A 19,313-nucleotide genomic window follows, 5' to 3' on the forward strand; every position below is an offset into this window, starting at 1 on the left:
ACACTGCTCCAATTTGTGCAGCAGTCTTCCATGTGCAACAGTATCAAAAGCCTTTCTAAGATCCAAATATATAATATCAAAGTTATTCCCTGCATCCAGTTCTTTTGTGACTACATCATAGTATCCAATCAAATTGGTCAGGCAAGACCTGCCCTTAACAAAACCATGCTGCGTCTGAGCTATAACTGAATTCTTGTCTAGATGATCCTGCAGTGCTTCTTTAACCAGTGCCTCCATTAATTTACCTGGAACAGAAGTTAAACTAACAGGTCTATAATTACTTGTGTCAGCCTTTGATCCTCCTTTGTGAATTGGGGTTACATTTGCACATCTCCAGTCTATGGGTACCTCCCCTGAGTCCAAAGAAGCTCTCATAATTATGGCTAGGGGTTTGCATACTTCCTTTGCTGCCTCCTTTAATATAACTGGATAGATCCCATCCACCCCAGGTGCCTTTTTTATGTTTATCCTCAACAATCTCTCCTCCACTTTCCTCTCAGTTATTACAAAATCATCCAGCTCACTGCCAATGTTTACTTTACCTACATCATTCTCCTTCCTGAATAACTCCTCATGCGTGAATGTAGATGCAAAATACTCGTTTAGATTGTTAGCCACCTGAGCAGGATCCTCAACTGTTGAACCATCAACATCCAGTGGACCAATCTGATTCATCCCTTTCCTTCTTGAGTTCAAGTATGTAAAGAACTCTTTTCTGTTTTTCTTTGCATCCTTTGCCAAGGATTTTTCGTAGTCTGCCTTTGCCTGCCTAATCTCCTTTGTGACTTGGTTACAGACCAACTTATATCTATCATAGGCTTCCATGTCACCCATTAATTTGTATGTATCCCATGCTAAGCATTTAAGGAGATAAGCATTTAAGGAACTGGTAGCAGATATTCGACAAGTTGAAGCTGATTGAACAGGGCGAGGTTTCTCAAACTGGAAAGCAATGTGCTATCATCAGCAAAATTGTGGATAGGATTTCCGGTTAATGGAAGAAGGTCATTAATATAGGGGGAAAGAACTGAACCCTGGGGGCTACCAGCATTAGTGGAGAAGTTAGAAGACAGAGAGCCATCTACTCACTTTCAGTCAGCAGTCAGAGAGAAAACTGGATAACCAAATGCAAAAAACAGTTGGCAAACCATAAGATGGAAGCTTGTTTAGGAGACCTTTATGCCAAATACGATCGAAAGCCTTTGAGATGTCAAGAGCAACTGCTTGTGTTTCGCCAAACTTTTCCATTGAATTTGTCCATTAATAAGTAACATAAGCCAGAATATCACCAGTGGATCGACACTGACGGAATCCATAGTGGCGATTGTTGATCAAATGGAAGGTTTCTAGGTAGTTTAAGAGTTGGCGGTTAATTGATTTCTCCATTACTTTAGGAAGAGTAGAAGTAATTGCAATGGGATGATAATTGGATGGGAGGGGTTTGTCACCCTTTTTAGGAACTGGCTGGATATGAGCAAATTTCCAAGCAGAAGGAAAAACTCCTTTGGAATAAGAAAGTGAAAAAAGGCGGCAAAGAACAGGAGTAAGTTCAGGAGCACAGGTTTTCTTCCTTTCCTCCAGGATTTTGTGATAACAATCAATTTGCTTATCTAACCCTCGACGAACGTTAATGCTTCTCTCTGCATCTGGATCAATCTCTAGTATGAGTTCTTTTGCTTTTCCAAGTGTATTAAATAGTTCAAGTTTTTTGAATGAAATTTGTTTGGGGGCAATTTGCTTTTCATCTGCTTCATTTTTGTCTTCTTCCTCGTATGCATGTTGATGCTCAATTTCAAGAAGATCGTCGTTACTTAAGTCTTTTGAATGCGATTCCAATAATTCTCTATTGTTTTCCGAATCTACTTCCTCAAAGCTGAGGTCTTTTCCAATTGTAGTAATTTCATCAATAACTTTGTTGACAGGATTAATTAAACCGCAAAAATCATTTGCGCATTCAGGCAAAAGATTCTGCCAGACTGCTCTCATGCAGCTGTTCGTCATTTCTTCCCACGATTTGTGTATGTTCTCAACTGCTTCTTTAATATTGTTTTTTTTTCCAAAATTCATCGAGAGTGATTGCGTCATATCCAGTTGTAGCTTGAATTGCCTGAGCAAAAGTTCGTCTCAAATAATATGCTTTGAATGTAGAAATAACTCCTTGGTCCATTGGCTGGAGTAAAGAAGTATTTGGTGGTAGAAATATAACCTTCACATTGTTATTTAAATCAGTGAGTAAGGTAGCATGCCCAGGGGCATTATCTAAAATTAAAATAACTTTGAAATCTAAATTATTTGCCTTGCAGTATTTTTCGACTGCAGGAGACAAAAATGCATAGTGAACCATTCTTCAACCAACTGCTTTGTCATCCAAGCCCTTTTATTTGATTTCCAAATTACTGGAAGGGATTACTTGTTACAGCCTTTTAATGCTCTTGGGTTCATTATACAATAAATTAGCATCGGTTTCGATTTGCAATCTCCTTCAGTGTTACCTACAAGTAGAAGTGTTAATCTATCTTCGGATGCTTTATGACCTGGTGCGGTTGCTTCTTTTCTTGCCAAAAATGTTCTCGTTGGCATTTTTTTCTATAAAAGGCCAGTTTCATCGACATTGAAAATCTGACGATAATCATACCCATTTTCTTCAGTTCAATGAGATATTTGGCTACTGCATCTTTATTGGCACTGGCTGCTTCACCCGTTAATTTAATATTTTTTATGCCAGATCGAGCTTTGAAATTTTCTAGCCAGCCTTTACTAGCCGAGAATGTTGAAGTATCCCCTTGATATTTGTTTTCTTTTAATGAAGAAAAATGGCTCAAAGCTTTAATCTTGATGTTATTTCCATCAATAGGATTGTGTTTCTGATTACAATCTTCTAACCAAATAAAAAGCAAATGTTCCATTTCAATCATTGATGGACTTCTATTCCTAGTGCATTGCATATTTAAAGATGTAGATGCCATTTTGCCCTTTTCCCAGTACTCACCTGCTTTGTTCAAATTGCCGCGTGCGGTTGACTCACCAAAGCCTAGTGCCCTACCTATGTTTGCTTTGCTTTCGCCATTATCAAATCTCTTAACGATGTCAAGTTTAGTATCCAAAGTGATGACTTTTCGTTTATTACCCTTTTTCCTGTCCATAGCTATGAAAAGTAATTAAAAAAAAAATTGTTTTGTTACGATGAGCGATAAGCCTGCCACACTTCTACACTCGTCAAGGACTGCTGAGGAACTGCCCAGCGACTAGTGAGTAGTGAGAACTTTACGGAGCACTTTCACACAAGATGAAATTAGCACCAAATCCTCGCTAAACGCTACACAGGAATCGCCAAAATGGAACAAATTGTGAAAAATCAGAGCGAAAATAATAGAGAATCAAATATACATCATGTAGTGCTTAAACTACATTAATTGTACATTTAGCGTTAACGCTAAAATTATACAAGAATATGAGTTACCAGAGCAAATTTCAATTTCAGAGTGGTATGGGGGGCTGGCTGTCGAGCGTTTCGGAGTCGATTCCCATGCATTTAAGTTGGAAGACCCTGGTGAGTGTGTGTCCCGTATTTGCCGCTTCAGGCGCCATTGTGAGTTGCCAAGCACCGCAAGAAAAAACAGCACACTAATCAAATTTGATAAAGCATATATTAAGGGGATAGGATGAAAAGAATTTTGCGCACTAATTAAAACCACATTGGTCAAAACCGTACTAATCAAGGGTTTCCTGTACAACATTCTTCTCCCAAACAGCCTTAGCACATTTATTGGAAAAACCAAGGTTTTGATAAAGGATGAGATTTTAACTTGGAATGTGGAATAAAGGATTCCATTCCTACAAGAATAATTTCACGGGCTCGATCTGAGAAAATGTTGACATCAGAAGTTTTGAAACAGTAATCCGACAAAGGAAAAGAAATCTCGCACGTCATCCCATTTTGCATTCTTGTAATGCCAAACAATACGAGGTTGGGAATAGCCATGAGATAAAGGCTCCACTGGAGAAGAGAAATCACCAAGTTGTGATCTGAGGTGCCTAAAGGACCACTCACTTCAACTGTGTACTTAGAAGGATTGTTTGTGAGAAAAAGATCAAGCGTATTGGCTGTATGATTAGGATTGTCCGGTATTCTTGTAGGTAAATGAACAATCGGTGCAAGGTCATTAGTAATTGCAAAAGCCTCAGCATCTCGATCAGCTGGGTCAGTGTGACTAGAAAAAGGAAGCCAGCTGGAGTTGTGAACAATAAAATCACCAAGGAAAATTATATCGCTGTTAGAAAACTTGGACTGGAGAAAGTCAAGTTGCAAAGAGAGGAAGTCAAAGAGCTCCAAGTGATTAGTGGAGTTGGGAGAACGGTAGAGACAACAGATGAATTTGACAGAATGAAGTAGAGAGATTTTAAGCTAGAGAAGATCGAAAAGAGGAGATTCCAAATTACCAAGTTTCGTACAGGGAATATTGGAATGGACATATGCATAAGAACCACCTTTGAGGCGAAAGGAATCATACAGCGAATAATTTGGGCAAATGAGATGAGCAGTGGTTGAACCGACCGATAACTGAGATTCTGTCAGAAAGAGCACATGAGGTGTGGCAGACTGTAAGTGGAAACAGACATCGTTGACATTAGAACTGAGACCCCATATGTTTGTGAAATGAACCAGGAAGTGTTTGGGAGGTTTAGATCTTTTCACAGATAAGCAAACATGATAACATTATCCATGATCACCGTAATTAATGTGCACTGCATATCTGAAGTTGTGCTATTGGAAAACATTAGTTTGCAGAGAAGAAAATAATAATTTATTTGTCATTATTCTTAAATCCACTAATATCATGATTATTGCTTCAGCTGTCACACTAAAACAAAAAAAAAAAAAAAAAAATCTCAGTTGTCACAAAATTAAACTGAAATGTATATAAAACTTGTTCTTATATTATTTGGTCTTGAAGCAAGTTATCAATTATGACTGTAATGAATATTTAACTGTTCAGTAAATGTAAAATAAAAAATTCAATATATTTACAGCAAGACTCAGGTTCGTCAGTTCCATCAGGACAGTCATGATCACCATCACAAACCCATACTTGTGGAATGCATCTTGAAGTATGACAGTGAAACTGGTTACTTAGACAGGTCTTTGGAGCTAAGAGAATAATAAACAACAAGAAATTAATACACACACACACTTTGTGTATTTCAGTGATAAATAAAAGTCATAACATAAGATAGTGCTAATTATAATGTGGCTCCGGGGGGTTTCCCCCTGATATAGAAATATATATATATATGAAATATTATAGACAGAATTGAAATCAATTATTTACTAGAAAGAAGTCTAGCAACTAAGAATTATTGAGAACAGATTCTGAAGGATAGCTAATGGACATTTTGAAACATGCAATTCAATGATCAAACTTGGTTCAGTAAGATGGGGACTACTGTTCATTTATCAATACCAAGCATCAATATCACACTGGAAAGTGTGATATTGATTTCTTCTTGTGGGAATGCCTTAAATCTATTGTCTATCAGACAAGATCAAGGATCATTTAAGAGTTACGTAGGCAAGGTGATATGAAGTTTTCTGAGAAATACAGACAGGATGCCAGAGCATGTCATGGGGTATTGCCAATGATATACAGGAATTTTGCTAGCAGGGAAAAGGAGGTGATTATCCCTTTGTATGAGGCTATGGTCAGGCCACGCCTTGAGTACTGCATACAGGTCTGGAGGCCTCTTTTAGGTAGGCTGTAGAGTTGCTTGAGCGTGTACACAGAAGGGCAACAAGATTGGTGAGGGGAACGAAGGGGTGGGGGGGTCCTCTTATCAAGAAAGGCTTAAGTTCTGCAAATTGCAGTGGCTGGAGACTAGACACTTATGAGGTGATTTGATTGAGGTGTATAAGGCCTTTAATGGGTTCAGCATGCTGAATTCTGATGGAATTCTTCCACTTGCTCAGATTACGAACACGAGGGGGCACATCAATTTGAGGAAAGACAGCTGTAGAATAGATGTGCGGAAATTTTCCATTAACCAGAAGGTGGTTAATTGCTGGAACAAACTTCCATCTATCATTGTGGAACTTGATAGCTTAAATAAATTGAAGGAGGAACTGGACAAACTTTTAGAGGGAAAGGTTGTGTGAAATTGTTTTTTTTTTTTTTTTTTTGCTGATGCTACATAAGCTCATATGCTTGCTTTCTTGCATCACATGCCTCTATTACTATGACTACTACATCCTAGTACAGTTTCAAGACAATATATATGCAAATACAGCGTGATTCAGGAGGAAGAGTAAATATTTTGGGAGATTATAGTATTGATTATTCTGAGTAAAGAAGCTCATATAAACATATGTCCAATTCTCAATTTAACTTCTGTACCGGGTAAAATAATGCAGTCACTGGTCACAGTCACTGTTGATGATCCTGCTCAGGTAGCTAACAAACTAAATGAATATTTTGCATCGACATTCACACATGAGGAGTTATTCAGCAAGGGGAATGCCAGAGGTGTATTCAACTCCAGCAGTAAGCTACAGTATCTACAGAATCTTGAAATAACTGGGAGTAAAGTGGAGGAGAAACTGTTGAAGATAAACACAAGAAAGGCACCCGGGGTGGATGGGATCTATCCAGTTATATTAAAGGAGGCAGCAAAGGAAGTAAGCAAACCCTTAGCCATAATTATGAGAGCTTCCTTGGACTCAGGGGAGGTACCCATAGACTGGAAATGTGCAAATGTGACCCCAATTCACAAAGGAGGATCAAAGGCTGACACAAGTAATTATAGACCTGTGAGCTTAACTTCTGTTCCAGGAAAATTAATGGAGGCACTGGTTAAAGAAGCACTGCAGGATCATTTAGACAAGACTTCAGTTATAGCTCAGACACAGCATGGTTTTGTTAAGATGAAGTCTTGCCTGACCAACTTGATTGGATATTATGATGCAGTCACAAAAGAACTGGATGCAGGGAATAACTTTGATATTATATACTTGGATCTTAGAAAGACTTTTGATACTGTTGCACATGGAAGACTGCTACACAAATTGGAGCAGTGTGACATTGGAGGCAAATTGCTGCTATGGATAAAGGGGTGGTTGAGGGGGAGTGGTAATCAATGGACAGTAATCAATGGAGGGGGAGTGGTGATCAATGGGCACTGCTCATCGTGGACTAATGTTATTAGTGGAGTCCCTCAGGGCTCAGTGTTGGGTCCATTATTGTTTTCTGTATTTATAAATGATATTGATGATGGTATATCAAGCTTAATGTCCAAGTTTGCAGATGATACAAAGGTTGGCAGGGTTGTCAAGGACACTACTCACACTATGCTGCTGCAACAGGATCTGGAAAGGTTGAGCAGATGGGCTGAGAGGTGGCAAATGAAGTTTAACATTGACAAATGTAAAATACTACACATGAGAAACAGCAACCCCAGAGCAACGTATCAACTCTGTGGTACTACACTGACAGTGGTAGAGAAGACTTGGGGGTGGTTGTGCAGGCAGATATGAAGTTCTCTGAGCAGTGCAGACGGGCTGCAAGAGTAGCTCATGGAGTATTGTCAATGATATACAGGAATTTTTCCAGCAGGGATAAGGAGGTGATTATTCCATTGTATAAGGCAATGGTCAGGCCACACCTAGAGTACTGTATACAGGTCTGGAGGCCTCATTTCAAGCAGGATGTAGAGCTGCTGGAACGAGTACAGAGAAGGGCAACAAGATTAGTGAATGGAACAAAGGGGTGCTCTTACGAAGAAAGGCTTAAGTTTTGCAAATTACAGTGTCTGGAGACTAGGCACCAGCGAGGTGATCTGATAGAGGTGTATAAAGCCTTGAATGGTTTAAGCATGCTCAATGCTGATGGGATTCTTCCTCTAGCTCAGAAAAATCGCCTGAGAGGGCATAAATTCAAATTGAGGAAAGACAGATGTAGGATAGACGTGAGGAAATTTGCCTTTAGCCAGCGGGTGGTTTGTTGGTGGAACAGACTTCCATCCCTTGTGGTGGAGGTTGATAGCCTAAATAAGTTTAAGGCTCAGCTGGACAGGTATTTGGAACGAACAGAGGGGTGAAGTGGAAGTGGGTTTTTTTTTTTTTTTTTTTTTTTGGCTGATGCTGCATAAGCTTGCTTTCTTGCATCAAATGCCTCTACTAATGCTAATGCTAAAGATGCATTGCAGGATCATATAGACAAGACTGCAGCAATAATTCAGACAGCATGTGTTTGTTAAAGGAAAGTCTTGTCTGATAAATTTGATTGGATACTATGATGTGGTTACAAAGGAACTGGATGCAAAAAATAATTTTTATACATTATATTGGATTTTAGGAAAGATTTTGACACTGTTGTGCATGGAAGACTACTGTACAAATTGGAGCAGAATGGTATTAAGGGTAAGATGCTACAATGGATAAAAGGGTGGTTGAGAGGGAGAAGACAGAGGGTGGTAATTAATGGGCACTGCCCTTCATAGACTAATGTTATTAGTGGAGTTTCACAAGGTTAAATATACAAACACAACAGTGAGCCCAACAGTGTTCGGCTCACTGTTGTTTTTGTATATTTATCAATGATAATGATGAAGGTATATCATGCTTAGTGTCGAAGTTTGCAGATGATACAAAGGTTGGCAGGGTTGTTAATGACAGTAATGGCAGTGTGCTACTGCAACAGGATCTAGAAAATTTGGGCACATGGGCTGAGAAGTGGCAACTGAAGTTTAACATTGACAAATGAAAAGTACTGATTATGGGTAGAGTAACTCCAGAGGAATGTACCAACTGTATGATACTACACTTAGGGTGGTACAAAATGAAAAAGACCTGAGAGTAATTGTGCAGTCAGATATGAAGTTTTCTGAGCAATGGAGACAGACTGCAAGAGCAGATCGTGGGGTTTTGTCAAAGATATACAGGAATTTTGCTAATGGTCAGGCCATGCCTTGAGTACTATGTACAGGTCTGGAGGCCTCATTTTAGGAAAGATGTAAATTTGCTTGAGCATGTACAGAGAAGGGCAACAAGATTGGTGATGGGAATGAAGGGATTCTCTTACCAAGAGAGGCTGCAAATTGCAGCAGCTGGAGACTAGGCACCTGTGAGGTGATCTGATTCAGGTGTATAAGGCCTTGAATGGGTTGAGCATTCTGATGGGATTCTTCCACTTGCTCTGATTACGAAACTAAGGAAGCATAAATTCAAATTGAGGAAAGACAGCTGTAGAATAGATGTGCGGAAATTTGCCTTTAGCTACCAAGTGGTTAATTGCTAGAACAAACTTCCATCTGTCATTGTGGAAGTTGATAGATAGCTTAAATAAATTCAAGGAGGAAATGGACAAACATTTAGAGAGAATGGTTGTGTGAATTTTTTTTGGCTGACGCTACATAAGCTCATATGCTTGCTTTCTTGCATCACATGCCTCTATTACTATTACTAAACCAAATTTGTCCACCATACGTTACCATGGAGATAAATACACATTCACATAGCAAGTTCAGTGACTTACCTTTTATTTCCCAGCCAACCCTAGTGATTCAAGTAATGATCCCAATAAATTTCTTTCCCTTTTCTGATAGATATCTAACATGTGAATCGAAAGTCAAATATCTGTCAAACATAATTCCTAGATATTTTAATTGCTTTGCCGATTTTAGATTCGACCCATTCCTCATAACTGGGGGTCTCCTACCCAAAAAATGATCCTTGAAGACTATTGTTCTTGTTTTGGTTCCTGATACAGTCAGTTTATGTAACTTACACCAGTTATTAAGTTGAAGCTCATTTCCTTCAATGAGCAGCACATCAGCATATGCCACCATCTCTGTATGCTCGAAGTCCCTATGCAACCAGTCTTCCAAAACAAGGTTCCACATTGTCCAAAAACAGATCCTTGTGGGCATCCTGTGGTTACCTCTCGTACAATGGAATCAACCAATGACTTAATAGTCACTGTATGGTGCGTGAAATAGTTCTTTACCACCCTAAAGATCTTAGTGGAGTAGCCTGCAAGTTGCAACATCATAAGAATGCTGCTCCATTGAATGGGGTCAAAAGCTCCCTCCAAGTCAATAAAGAAAATTAATAGAAGTGGAGTAAAATTAGTTTATATAACAAGTAATAGACAAAAAAAATACAAAATAATATAATACTAAGGAAAAAGATACTGCCATATAGCATACAACCTTGGTGTCACTTTTCTAGAACCAATCATTAAGATTGTAAGTAATGATGACAATATAAAACCACCTGTTTCTGTTTTAGATATAAAATACATGCCATAAAGGTTTAGATAAAACTATTTGAATTTATAAATAATTTGGAATTAATTAATGCATTTAGAAAATTAATGTACGTCAAAATTAAAGTGAAGGGGGGGTTTATGTATTAGGCATGGTTTATAATTCCAAATCATTTATATATTATACTTTTACTTAAAGCTTTATGGCAAGTATTTTTTATCCAAAACAGAAACAGGTGATTTGATATTGTTATCTTTACTTATAATATTGAAGACTGTTTCTTGAAAATTCACACCCAAATTGTATGCTATAGTATTATTATTAGCCATATGGTGCACAGCCAAAAAAAAAATTTCGGAATTATGCTGAGAGAGAGAGAGAGAGAGAGAGAGAGAGAGAGAGAGAGAGAGAGAGAGAGAGAGTGAGAGAGAAAGAGAGAGAGATAATTTGTTGATAATGCTCAAAGCAACCTTCAAAATGTATACGCATACATTTTTATTTCAGAGCCCACGTAGAAAATTGTGTGTGAATATAGAAATATGCTTGCACTTGTGAAAGGGTTAATTATAATTAAATGTTGAATAACAAAATCAAGAGCCATTGTCACTTATTAAAAATGAACTTACCATAGTGTGAACACAGACGGTAATCTACCGTTATGTTGTTATGAAGTGCGCAAATGCCTAAATGCAATCATTAAGCAAATTTTAAACAGCAATTCAAATTTTTAAAGTTAAGGGAAAATTTTATATTTTCTAACTGCCATTATACTATTAAATATAGGTGTTGAACCACAGACAGCTCGTAAACAAAAACTACAATTGTAATGTAAAGGCTTCACAGGATTGTGATCATCCATCATAATGAGTTACCATGTATTGCATTACCTCGAATGAGTAACGCTTCACTAATAGAGAAGACTATTGTTACTTATTTTTGGTGGGCATCACCAGCCAGATGGCACTGTTTCAAGGCTTGTTGGCCTTTCATTGGTGGGTGAGTGGGCAGGTACCCTGGTATTGCAATCATGACAACCCAGTTATAAAGTTAATCCCACAATATGAGAGGTTCCAGAAGGTGTACGTAATAATACAATAATAATAATACTATAATACAATCAAACGGTACTGTCTGAGTGGTGAAGGATGATCACAATATGAGGTGCAATTAAAATGATGCCTTCACACTACAATTGTAGTTTTCCTTTAAGATATATCTATGGTGTATGTACACCTATATCTATAATTTTAAGCTCTTATATTATTATGCCTTGTTGCATTTATATTTATTATTTTATTACTAGATATATCTCAAGACAATGCTCCCAAATTATCAGTATTAAACAGATGGAACAGTCAGATATTAATTAGCATTAGTAGAGGCATACGATGCAAGAAAGCAAGCTTATGAAGCATCAGCTAAAAAAAAAAAAAAAAAAGCTCCTGATTCACCCCTCCATTCGTTCCAAATACCTGTCCAGCTCAGCCTTACATTTATTTAGGGTATCAACTTCCACAACAAAAGATGGAAGTCTGTTCCACCAATCAACTACCCGCTAAAGGCAAACTTCCGCAGATCTATCCTACAACTGCCTTACCTCAATTTGAATTTATGCCCTCTCAGGTGATTATTCTGAGCTGGGAGGAAGAATCCCATCAGCATTGAACATGCTCAAACCATTCAAGGCTTTATACAACTCAATCAGTTCACCTTGCAGGTGCCTAGTCTCAAGACACTGTAATTTGCAAAACTTAAGCCTTTCTTCATAAGAGCAACCCTTTGTTCCATTCACTAATCTTGTTGCCCTTCTCTGTACTTGTTCCAACAGCTCTACATCCTTCTTAAATGAGGCCTCCAGAAGTGTGTGTAGTACTCAAGGTGTGGCCTGACCTTATACAAGGGGATAATCACCTCCTCATCCCTGCTAGAAAAATTCCCGTATATCATTGACAAGACACCATGAACTACTCTTGCAGACCATCTGCACTGCTCAGAAAACTTCATATCTGCCTGCACAATTACCCCCAGGTCCTTTTCATTCTCTACCACTGTCACTGTAGTACCACAGAGTCGATATGTTACTCTGGGGGTTACTGCTTCCCATATGTAGTACTTTACATTTGTCAATGTTAAACTTCATTTGCCACCTCTCAGCCCATCTGCTCAACTTTTCTAGATCCTGTTGAGCAGCATACTGTCATTAGTATCCTTAACAACCCTGCCAACCTTCGTATCGTCTGCAAACTTGGACATTAAGCTTTATATAGCATCATCAATATCATTTATAAATACAGAAAACAACAATGGACCCAATACTGAACCTAGAGAGACTCCACTAATAACATTAGTCCACGATGAGCAGTGTCCATTAATTACCACTCTCTGTCTTCTCCCACTCAACAATCCCTTTAACCATAGCAGCAATTTGCCTCCAATGCCACATGCTCCAATTTGTGCAGTAGTCTTCCATGTGCAACAGTATCAAAAGCATTTCTAAGATCCAAATATACGATATCAGAGTTATTCCCTTCATCCACTTCCTTTGCAACCACATCATAATATCCAATCAAATTGGTCAGAGACCTGAACAAAACCATGCTGTGTCTGAGCTATAACTGAAGTCTTGTCTAGACGATCCTGCAGTGCTTCTTTAACCAGTGCCTCCATTAATTTCCCTGGAACAGAAGTTAAACTAACAGGTCTATAATTACTTGTGTCGCCCTTTGATCCTCTGTGAATTGGGGTCATATTTGCACATCTCCATCCATGGGTACCTCCCCTAAGCCCAAGGAAGCTCTCATAATTATGGCTAAGGGTTTGCTTACTTCCTTTGCTGCTTCCTTTAATATAACTGGACAGATCTCCCATCCACCCCGGGTGCCTTTTTTATATTTATCTTCAACAATTTCTCCTCCACTTTCCTCTCAGTTATTACAAAATCATCCAGTTCACTGCCAGAGTTCAATTCACCTCTGGCATTCCCCTCCCTGAATAACTCCTCATGTGTGAATGTAGATGCAAAATATTCCTTTAGTTTGTTAGCCACCTGAACAGGATCATCAACAGTTGAAACATCAATATCCAGTGGACCAATCTGATTTATCCCTTTCCCTCTAGAGTTTAAGAGATATCTACGGTGTATGTACACCTATATCTAATAGTATAATTTTAAGCTCATATTATTATGCCTTGTTGCATTTATATTTATTATTTTATGACTGCATATATCTCAAAACAATGCTCCCAAATTATCAGTATTAAACAGATGGAACTGTCACATATTTTGAAGTTCTCTTAAAATGAGACTAATGTCAACAATTTAGCTGGTTGACAGCTCTGCTTAGTGAAATATTATAATTGTCAAATTATTTATACCAGGGGCATCTTTTCTCATATTATCATGCAATGAAATCATACCACAATGTTATGACCTTGAAACGAATGAAGCAAACTTAAAATGATAATGCGAAATATTGCTTTATACACTGCGCAATTGAAATAATGGCCATATATGACTTGCTGTTCAATAGTTAGCTATTACCGAATAACAGTTCTCATATATATATTAACAATTATTATTATTATATAATATATATAATGTATATAGGGGTGGACAAAATAATGGAAACACCTGATATGAAAGTAATAGTTTTTGTAATGGCTGGGACATATTTATGAACATGCAGTGATGTTTTTTTTTTGTTTTTTTTGTTATTGTTTCTTGCAGGTAGCACTGTAGCAAAAAGATTATAATCTCTTTGAATTCCAAAGAGGTCAAATTGTTGGTGCACATTTAGCAGGGGTGTCTGTGAATAAATCTGCTGATCTAGTTAATGTTGCCAGAGCAACTGTATCAAAAGTGATGTCTACATTCACCAAGTATGGAAAAACAAAATATAATCAGGTGAATTGTGGCAGAAAATGGAAGCTGACTGAAACAGACCACCAAATGCTGAAAAGAATTGTAGCCCATAAACATAAAACTACTGCCTCTAAAATAATTGCAGACCTTAATGTGAATCTCAGCAATCCAGTTTATAGCAAAACGGTTTGGCGAGAACTTCATAAATGCTGAAATTTATGACAGAATCACTAGTTCCAAGCCACTCATTACTTATGATAATGCTAGGAGAGGATGTAATGAGATAAGGAGCATAAAAACTGGTCATTTGATGATTTTACATATTTTTAGATGAATCATCATTCATACTTTTTCCAATGTCAGCGAGAGTTTATATTTGCCGAATGCCAAAGGAAGTGTATCATTCTGTTGTCTTGTGCAACTGTCAAAGATGGAGGAGGAATAACAGCTTGGGCAGCAATATCTTGGTATTTTTAGGCCTTGGCAATATCTTGGAATTATCATCCAACAGGCGAATTATTGCCACCGATATTTTGAGTGACCAGGTCCATCCCATGATGCTAACATTGTTTCCCACAAATTATGTCAGGTGATGATAATGGTGGAATACACACACAGCAAGATCTGTTCGATCTTGGTTTGAGGAACATGAAACTGTGCAGGCCATGAGAAAAAAGTATTTCCTGCACAATCACCAGACGGAATTTAATAACGCAATTATTTCCACAGTTGCGTTATTAAGCAACTATGGGAATATTTGGAGAGGAGAGTGAAAAGCAGATATCCTCCACCTTCATCACTCATGGAGCTTGAAATGTGCCTCTCTGAAGAATGGTCCAATACTCTTATTAACAAAGTTCAAGATTTATTTGAATCTATTCCACATAAAATACAACCTGTTTAAAAGCAAAGGTTGGCCCAACACCATATTAGTACAATACCTATAACTCTTATCACAGAGTGTTTCCATTATTTTGCCCACTGCATGTACATACACACACACTTTTATACATCTGCAAACGAAAATGAAGTGGAACAATGGATTTCGCATTTGTCAACTTTATCACAACACGAACCCAAAGACAAAGATGCCATTGGGTTCAGATTGTAGTCTTTAATGTAGATGAAACTGGCTTCTTTTATCAAGCTATACCAATTAAATCGTTAGTGTTTAAAAGTTCTAATTCTTTCACTTTTAAAAAAGAAAAATCAAGAGTGGCAATTTTACTGTGTGTGTAAATTCTTCAAGACAAAAATACGGATAATTAATACTGCACTGAGAGCAAGATGTTTTAAAAACATGAATATTGTATCCATGAATGTTGATTGGTATGCCAATAAAAAAGCATAGGTGATAAGTAGATGATAAGGGTAGCTAAGAATAGGAACAGGTGCATGTACACTTGAAGTACACCATTGCTAGGAGTTTGGTAAATAAATTTGATGAATTTGAGGTATTGCTCAGAACATCAAAGACAGATATCGTTGGGATATCAGAGACGGTGTCACACAGATATAAGGAATGCAGAACTGGAATTTGGGGAGTACAATGTGTACAGGAAGGATAGACAGGATAGGAAGGGAGGAGGGGTTACACTATTATTAAAGAAACACATAAAATCCAAGGAAGTGAAGCCAGTCGACATCGCTGGACAGTGCAGTGTCGATTCAGTTTAGTGTGACATAAGCATTGGTAGATCAAAATTGAGAGTAGGAGTGTTATAGGCCTAATGACTCTGATGAATATAATAAGGAACTGTACAGGAAAATAGAGTGGGCCAGTAAATCAGAGAGACTTATAATGGGGGATTTTAATTTCCCAGATATTGACTGGAATTTGTGGGTTGGTCACTCACACACTAGCAAGGCTTTTGTGGATTTATTGGATGATTGTTTGCTACATCAGCATGTTCGGGAGGCACCTAGAGGGAATAATACTCTTGATTTGATTATCAGTAGTGATACTTCATGCATTAAGAATCTGCAGATAAAAGAACCACTAGGTGGCAGTGATCACAGCGTGCTGAAATGGGATTTACTCAAAGAGGTAACTACTATCAGGGGTAAAGGGAAGGGTTTTTGCTTTTGTAAAGGTGACTACGGTGGTCTGAGACAGTATTTAAATTCTATACGGTAGGACCAACTGATGATGTTACCAACAGCAAATTCAAAATTGGAAGCATTCAAAGAATTTATCTTGGAAGCTACTAGGCTTTGCATACCAACTAAGAAATATTGTTCAAGGTTTAAGCCTAAATGGATGTCAGATGAACTAATGAGACATGTGGCAGAGAAGAAAAATGCATTGGATACATATAAATTAATGGGTGACATGGTAGCCTATGATAGATATAAGCTGGTCTGTAACCAAGTCACAAAGGAGATTAGGCAGGCAAAGGCAGATTATGAGAAATCCTTGGCAAAGGATGCAAAGAAAAACAGCAAAGAGTTCTTCACCTATGTAAACTCTAGAAGGAAAGAGATGAATCAGATTGGTCCACTGGATATTGAAGGTTCAATTGTTGATGATCCTGTTCAGGTGGCAAACAAACTAAAGGAGTATTTTGCATCTACATTCACGCATGAGGAGTTATTCAGGAAGGAGAATGATGTAGGTAAAGTAAACATTGGCAGTGAGCTGGATGATTTTGTAATAACTGAGAGGAAAGTGGAGGAGAGATTGTTGAAGATAAATATAAAAAAGGCACCCGGGGTGGATGGGATCTATCCAATTATATTAAAGGTAATATAATTACCTTTAATATAACTCAGGGGAGGTACCCATGGACTGGAGATGTGCAAATGTAACCCCAATTCACAAAGGAGTATCAAAGGGCAACACAAGTAATTATAGACCTGTTACTTTAACTTCTGTTCCTAGAAAATTAATGGAAGCACTGGTTAAAGAAGCACTGCAGGATCATCTAGACAAGACTTCAGTTATAGCTCGGACACAGCATGGTTTTGTTAAGGGAAAGTCTTGCCTGACCAATTTGATTTGATACTATGATGTGGTCACAAAGGAACTGCATCCAGTTGCTTTGTGACAACATCATAGTCACAAAGGAACTGGATGCAGGGAATAACTTTGATATCATATATTTGGATCTTAGAAAGGCTTTTGATACTGTTGCACATTAGCATTAGTAGAGGCATTTGATGCAAGAAAGCAAGCTAATGCAGCATCAGCCAAAAAAAAAAAAACCCACTTCCACTTCACCCCTCTGTTCGTTCAAAATACCTGTCCAGCTGAGCCTTAAACTTATTTAGGCTATCAACCTCCACCACAAGGGATGGAAGTCTGTTCCACCAACCAACCACCCGCTGGCTAAAGGCAAATTTCCGCACGTCTATCCTACATCTGTCTTTCCTCAATTTGAATTTATGCCCTCTCAGGTGATTTTTCTGAGCTAGAGGAAGAATCCCATCAGCATTGAGCATGCTTAAACCATTCAAGGCTTTATACACCTCTATCAGATCACCTCGCTGGTGCCTAGTCTCCAGACACTGTAATTTGCAAAACTTAAGCCTTTCTTCGTAAGAGCACCCCTTTGTTCCATTCACTAATCTTGTTGCCCTTCTCTGTACTCGTTCCAGCAGCTCTACATCCTTCTTGAAATGAGGCCTCCAGACCTGTATACAGTACTCTAGGTGTGGCCTGACCATCGCCTTATACAATGGAATAATCACCTCCTTATCCCTGCTGGAAAAATTCCTGTATATCATTGACAATACTCCATGAGCTACTCTTGCAGCCCTTCTGCACTGCTCAGAGAACTTCATATCTGCCTGCACAACCACCCCCAAGTCCCTTTCATTCTCTACCACTGTCAGTGTAGTACCACAGAGTTGATACATTGCTCTGGGGTTGCTGTTTCCCATGTGTAGTACTTTACATTTATCAATGTTAAACTTCATTTGCCACCTCTCAGCCCATCTGCTCAACCTTTCCAGATCCTGTTGCAGCAGCATAGTGTCAGTAGTGTCCTTGACAACACTGCCAACCTTTGTATCGTCTGCAAACTTGGACATTAAGCCCGATATACCATCATCAATATCATTTGGAAGACATCAACATGGAAGACTGCTGCACAAATTGGAGCAGTGTGGCATTGGAGGCAAATTGCTGCTATGGATAAAGGGATGGTTGAGTGGGAGAAGACAGAGAGTGGTAATCAATGGACACTACTCATCGTGGACTAATGTTATTAGTGGAGTCTTTCTGGGTTCAGTATTTGGTCCATTGTTGTTTTCTGTATTTATAAATGATATTGATGATGCTATACAAAGCTTAATGTCCAAGTTTGCAGACGATACGAAGGTTGGCAGGGTTGTTAAGGACACTAATGACAGTATGCTGCTGCAACAGGATCTAGAAAAGTTGAGCAGATGGGCTGAGAGGTGGCAAATGAAGTTTAACATTGACAAATGTAAAGTACTACATATGGGAAGCAGCAACCCCAGAGTGACGTATCAACTCTGTGGTACTGCACTGACAGTGGTAGAGAACGAAAAGGACCTTGGGGTAATTGTGCAGGCAGATATGAAGTTTTCTGAGCAGTGCAGACAGTCTGCAAGAGTAGCTCATAGTGTCTTGTCAATGATATACAGCAATTTTTCTAGCAGGGATAAGGAGGTGATTATCCCCTTATAAAAGGCAATGATCAGGCTAGACCTTGAGTACTGTATACAGGTCTGGATGTCTCATTTTAAGAAGGATGTAGAGCTGTTGGAACGAGTACAGAGAAGGGCAACAAGATTAGTGAATGGAACAAAGGGTTGCTCTTACGAAGAAAGGCTTAAGTTTTGCAAATTACAGTGTCTGGAGGCTAGGCACCTGCGAGGTGATCTGATAGAGGTGTATAAAGCCTTGAATGATTTGAGCCTGCTCAATGCTGATGGAATTCTTCCTTTTGCTCAGAATAATAATTTGAGAGAGCATAAATTCAAATTCAGGAAAGACAAATGTAGGATAGATGTACGGAAGTTTGCCTTTTGACAGCGGGTGGTTGGTTGGTGGAACAGACTTCCATCCTTTGTTGCGGAAGTTGATAGCCTAAATAAATTTAAGGCTGAACTGGACAGGTACTTGGAACGAATGGACGGGTGAAATGGGAGTGTGTTTTTTTTTTTTTTTTTTTGGCTGATGCTGCATAAGCTTGCTTTCTTGCATCATGTACCTCTACCAATGGCT

The 19,313-nt window shown here is 38.5% G+C and overlaps 1 protein-coding gene across 1 annotated transcript in view; it reads right to left on the minus strand.

The window, feature by feature from the left end:
* Positions 1-19,313, minus strand: part of LOC150075985 (prolow-density lipoprotein receptor-related protein 1-like) — a 1,358,636-nt gene that overhangs the window by 373,004 nt on the left and 966,319 nt on the right. Inside the window, 1 exon segment of the mRNA XM_090387555.1 lies at positions 5,030-5,149. Coding sequence (XP_090243681.1) covers positions 5,030-5,149 — 120 coding nt within the window.

This window comes from Mastigoproctus giganteus, chromosome 13 (genome assembly GCF_048544385.1).
Source record: "Mastigoproctus giganteus isolate SK-2022 chromosome 13, ASM4854438v1, whole genome shotgun sequence".
NCBI lineage: Eukaryota > Metazoa > Arthropoda > Arachnida > Uropygi > Thelyphonidae > Mastigoproctus > Mastigoproctus giganteus.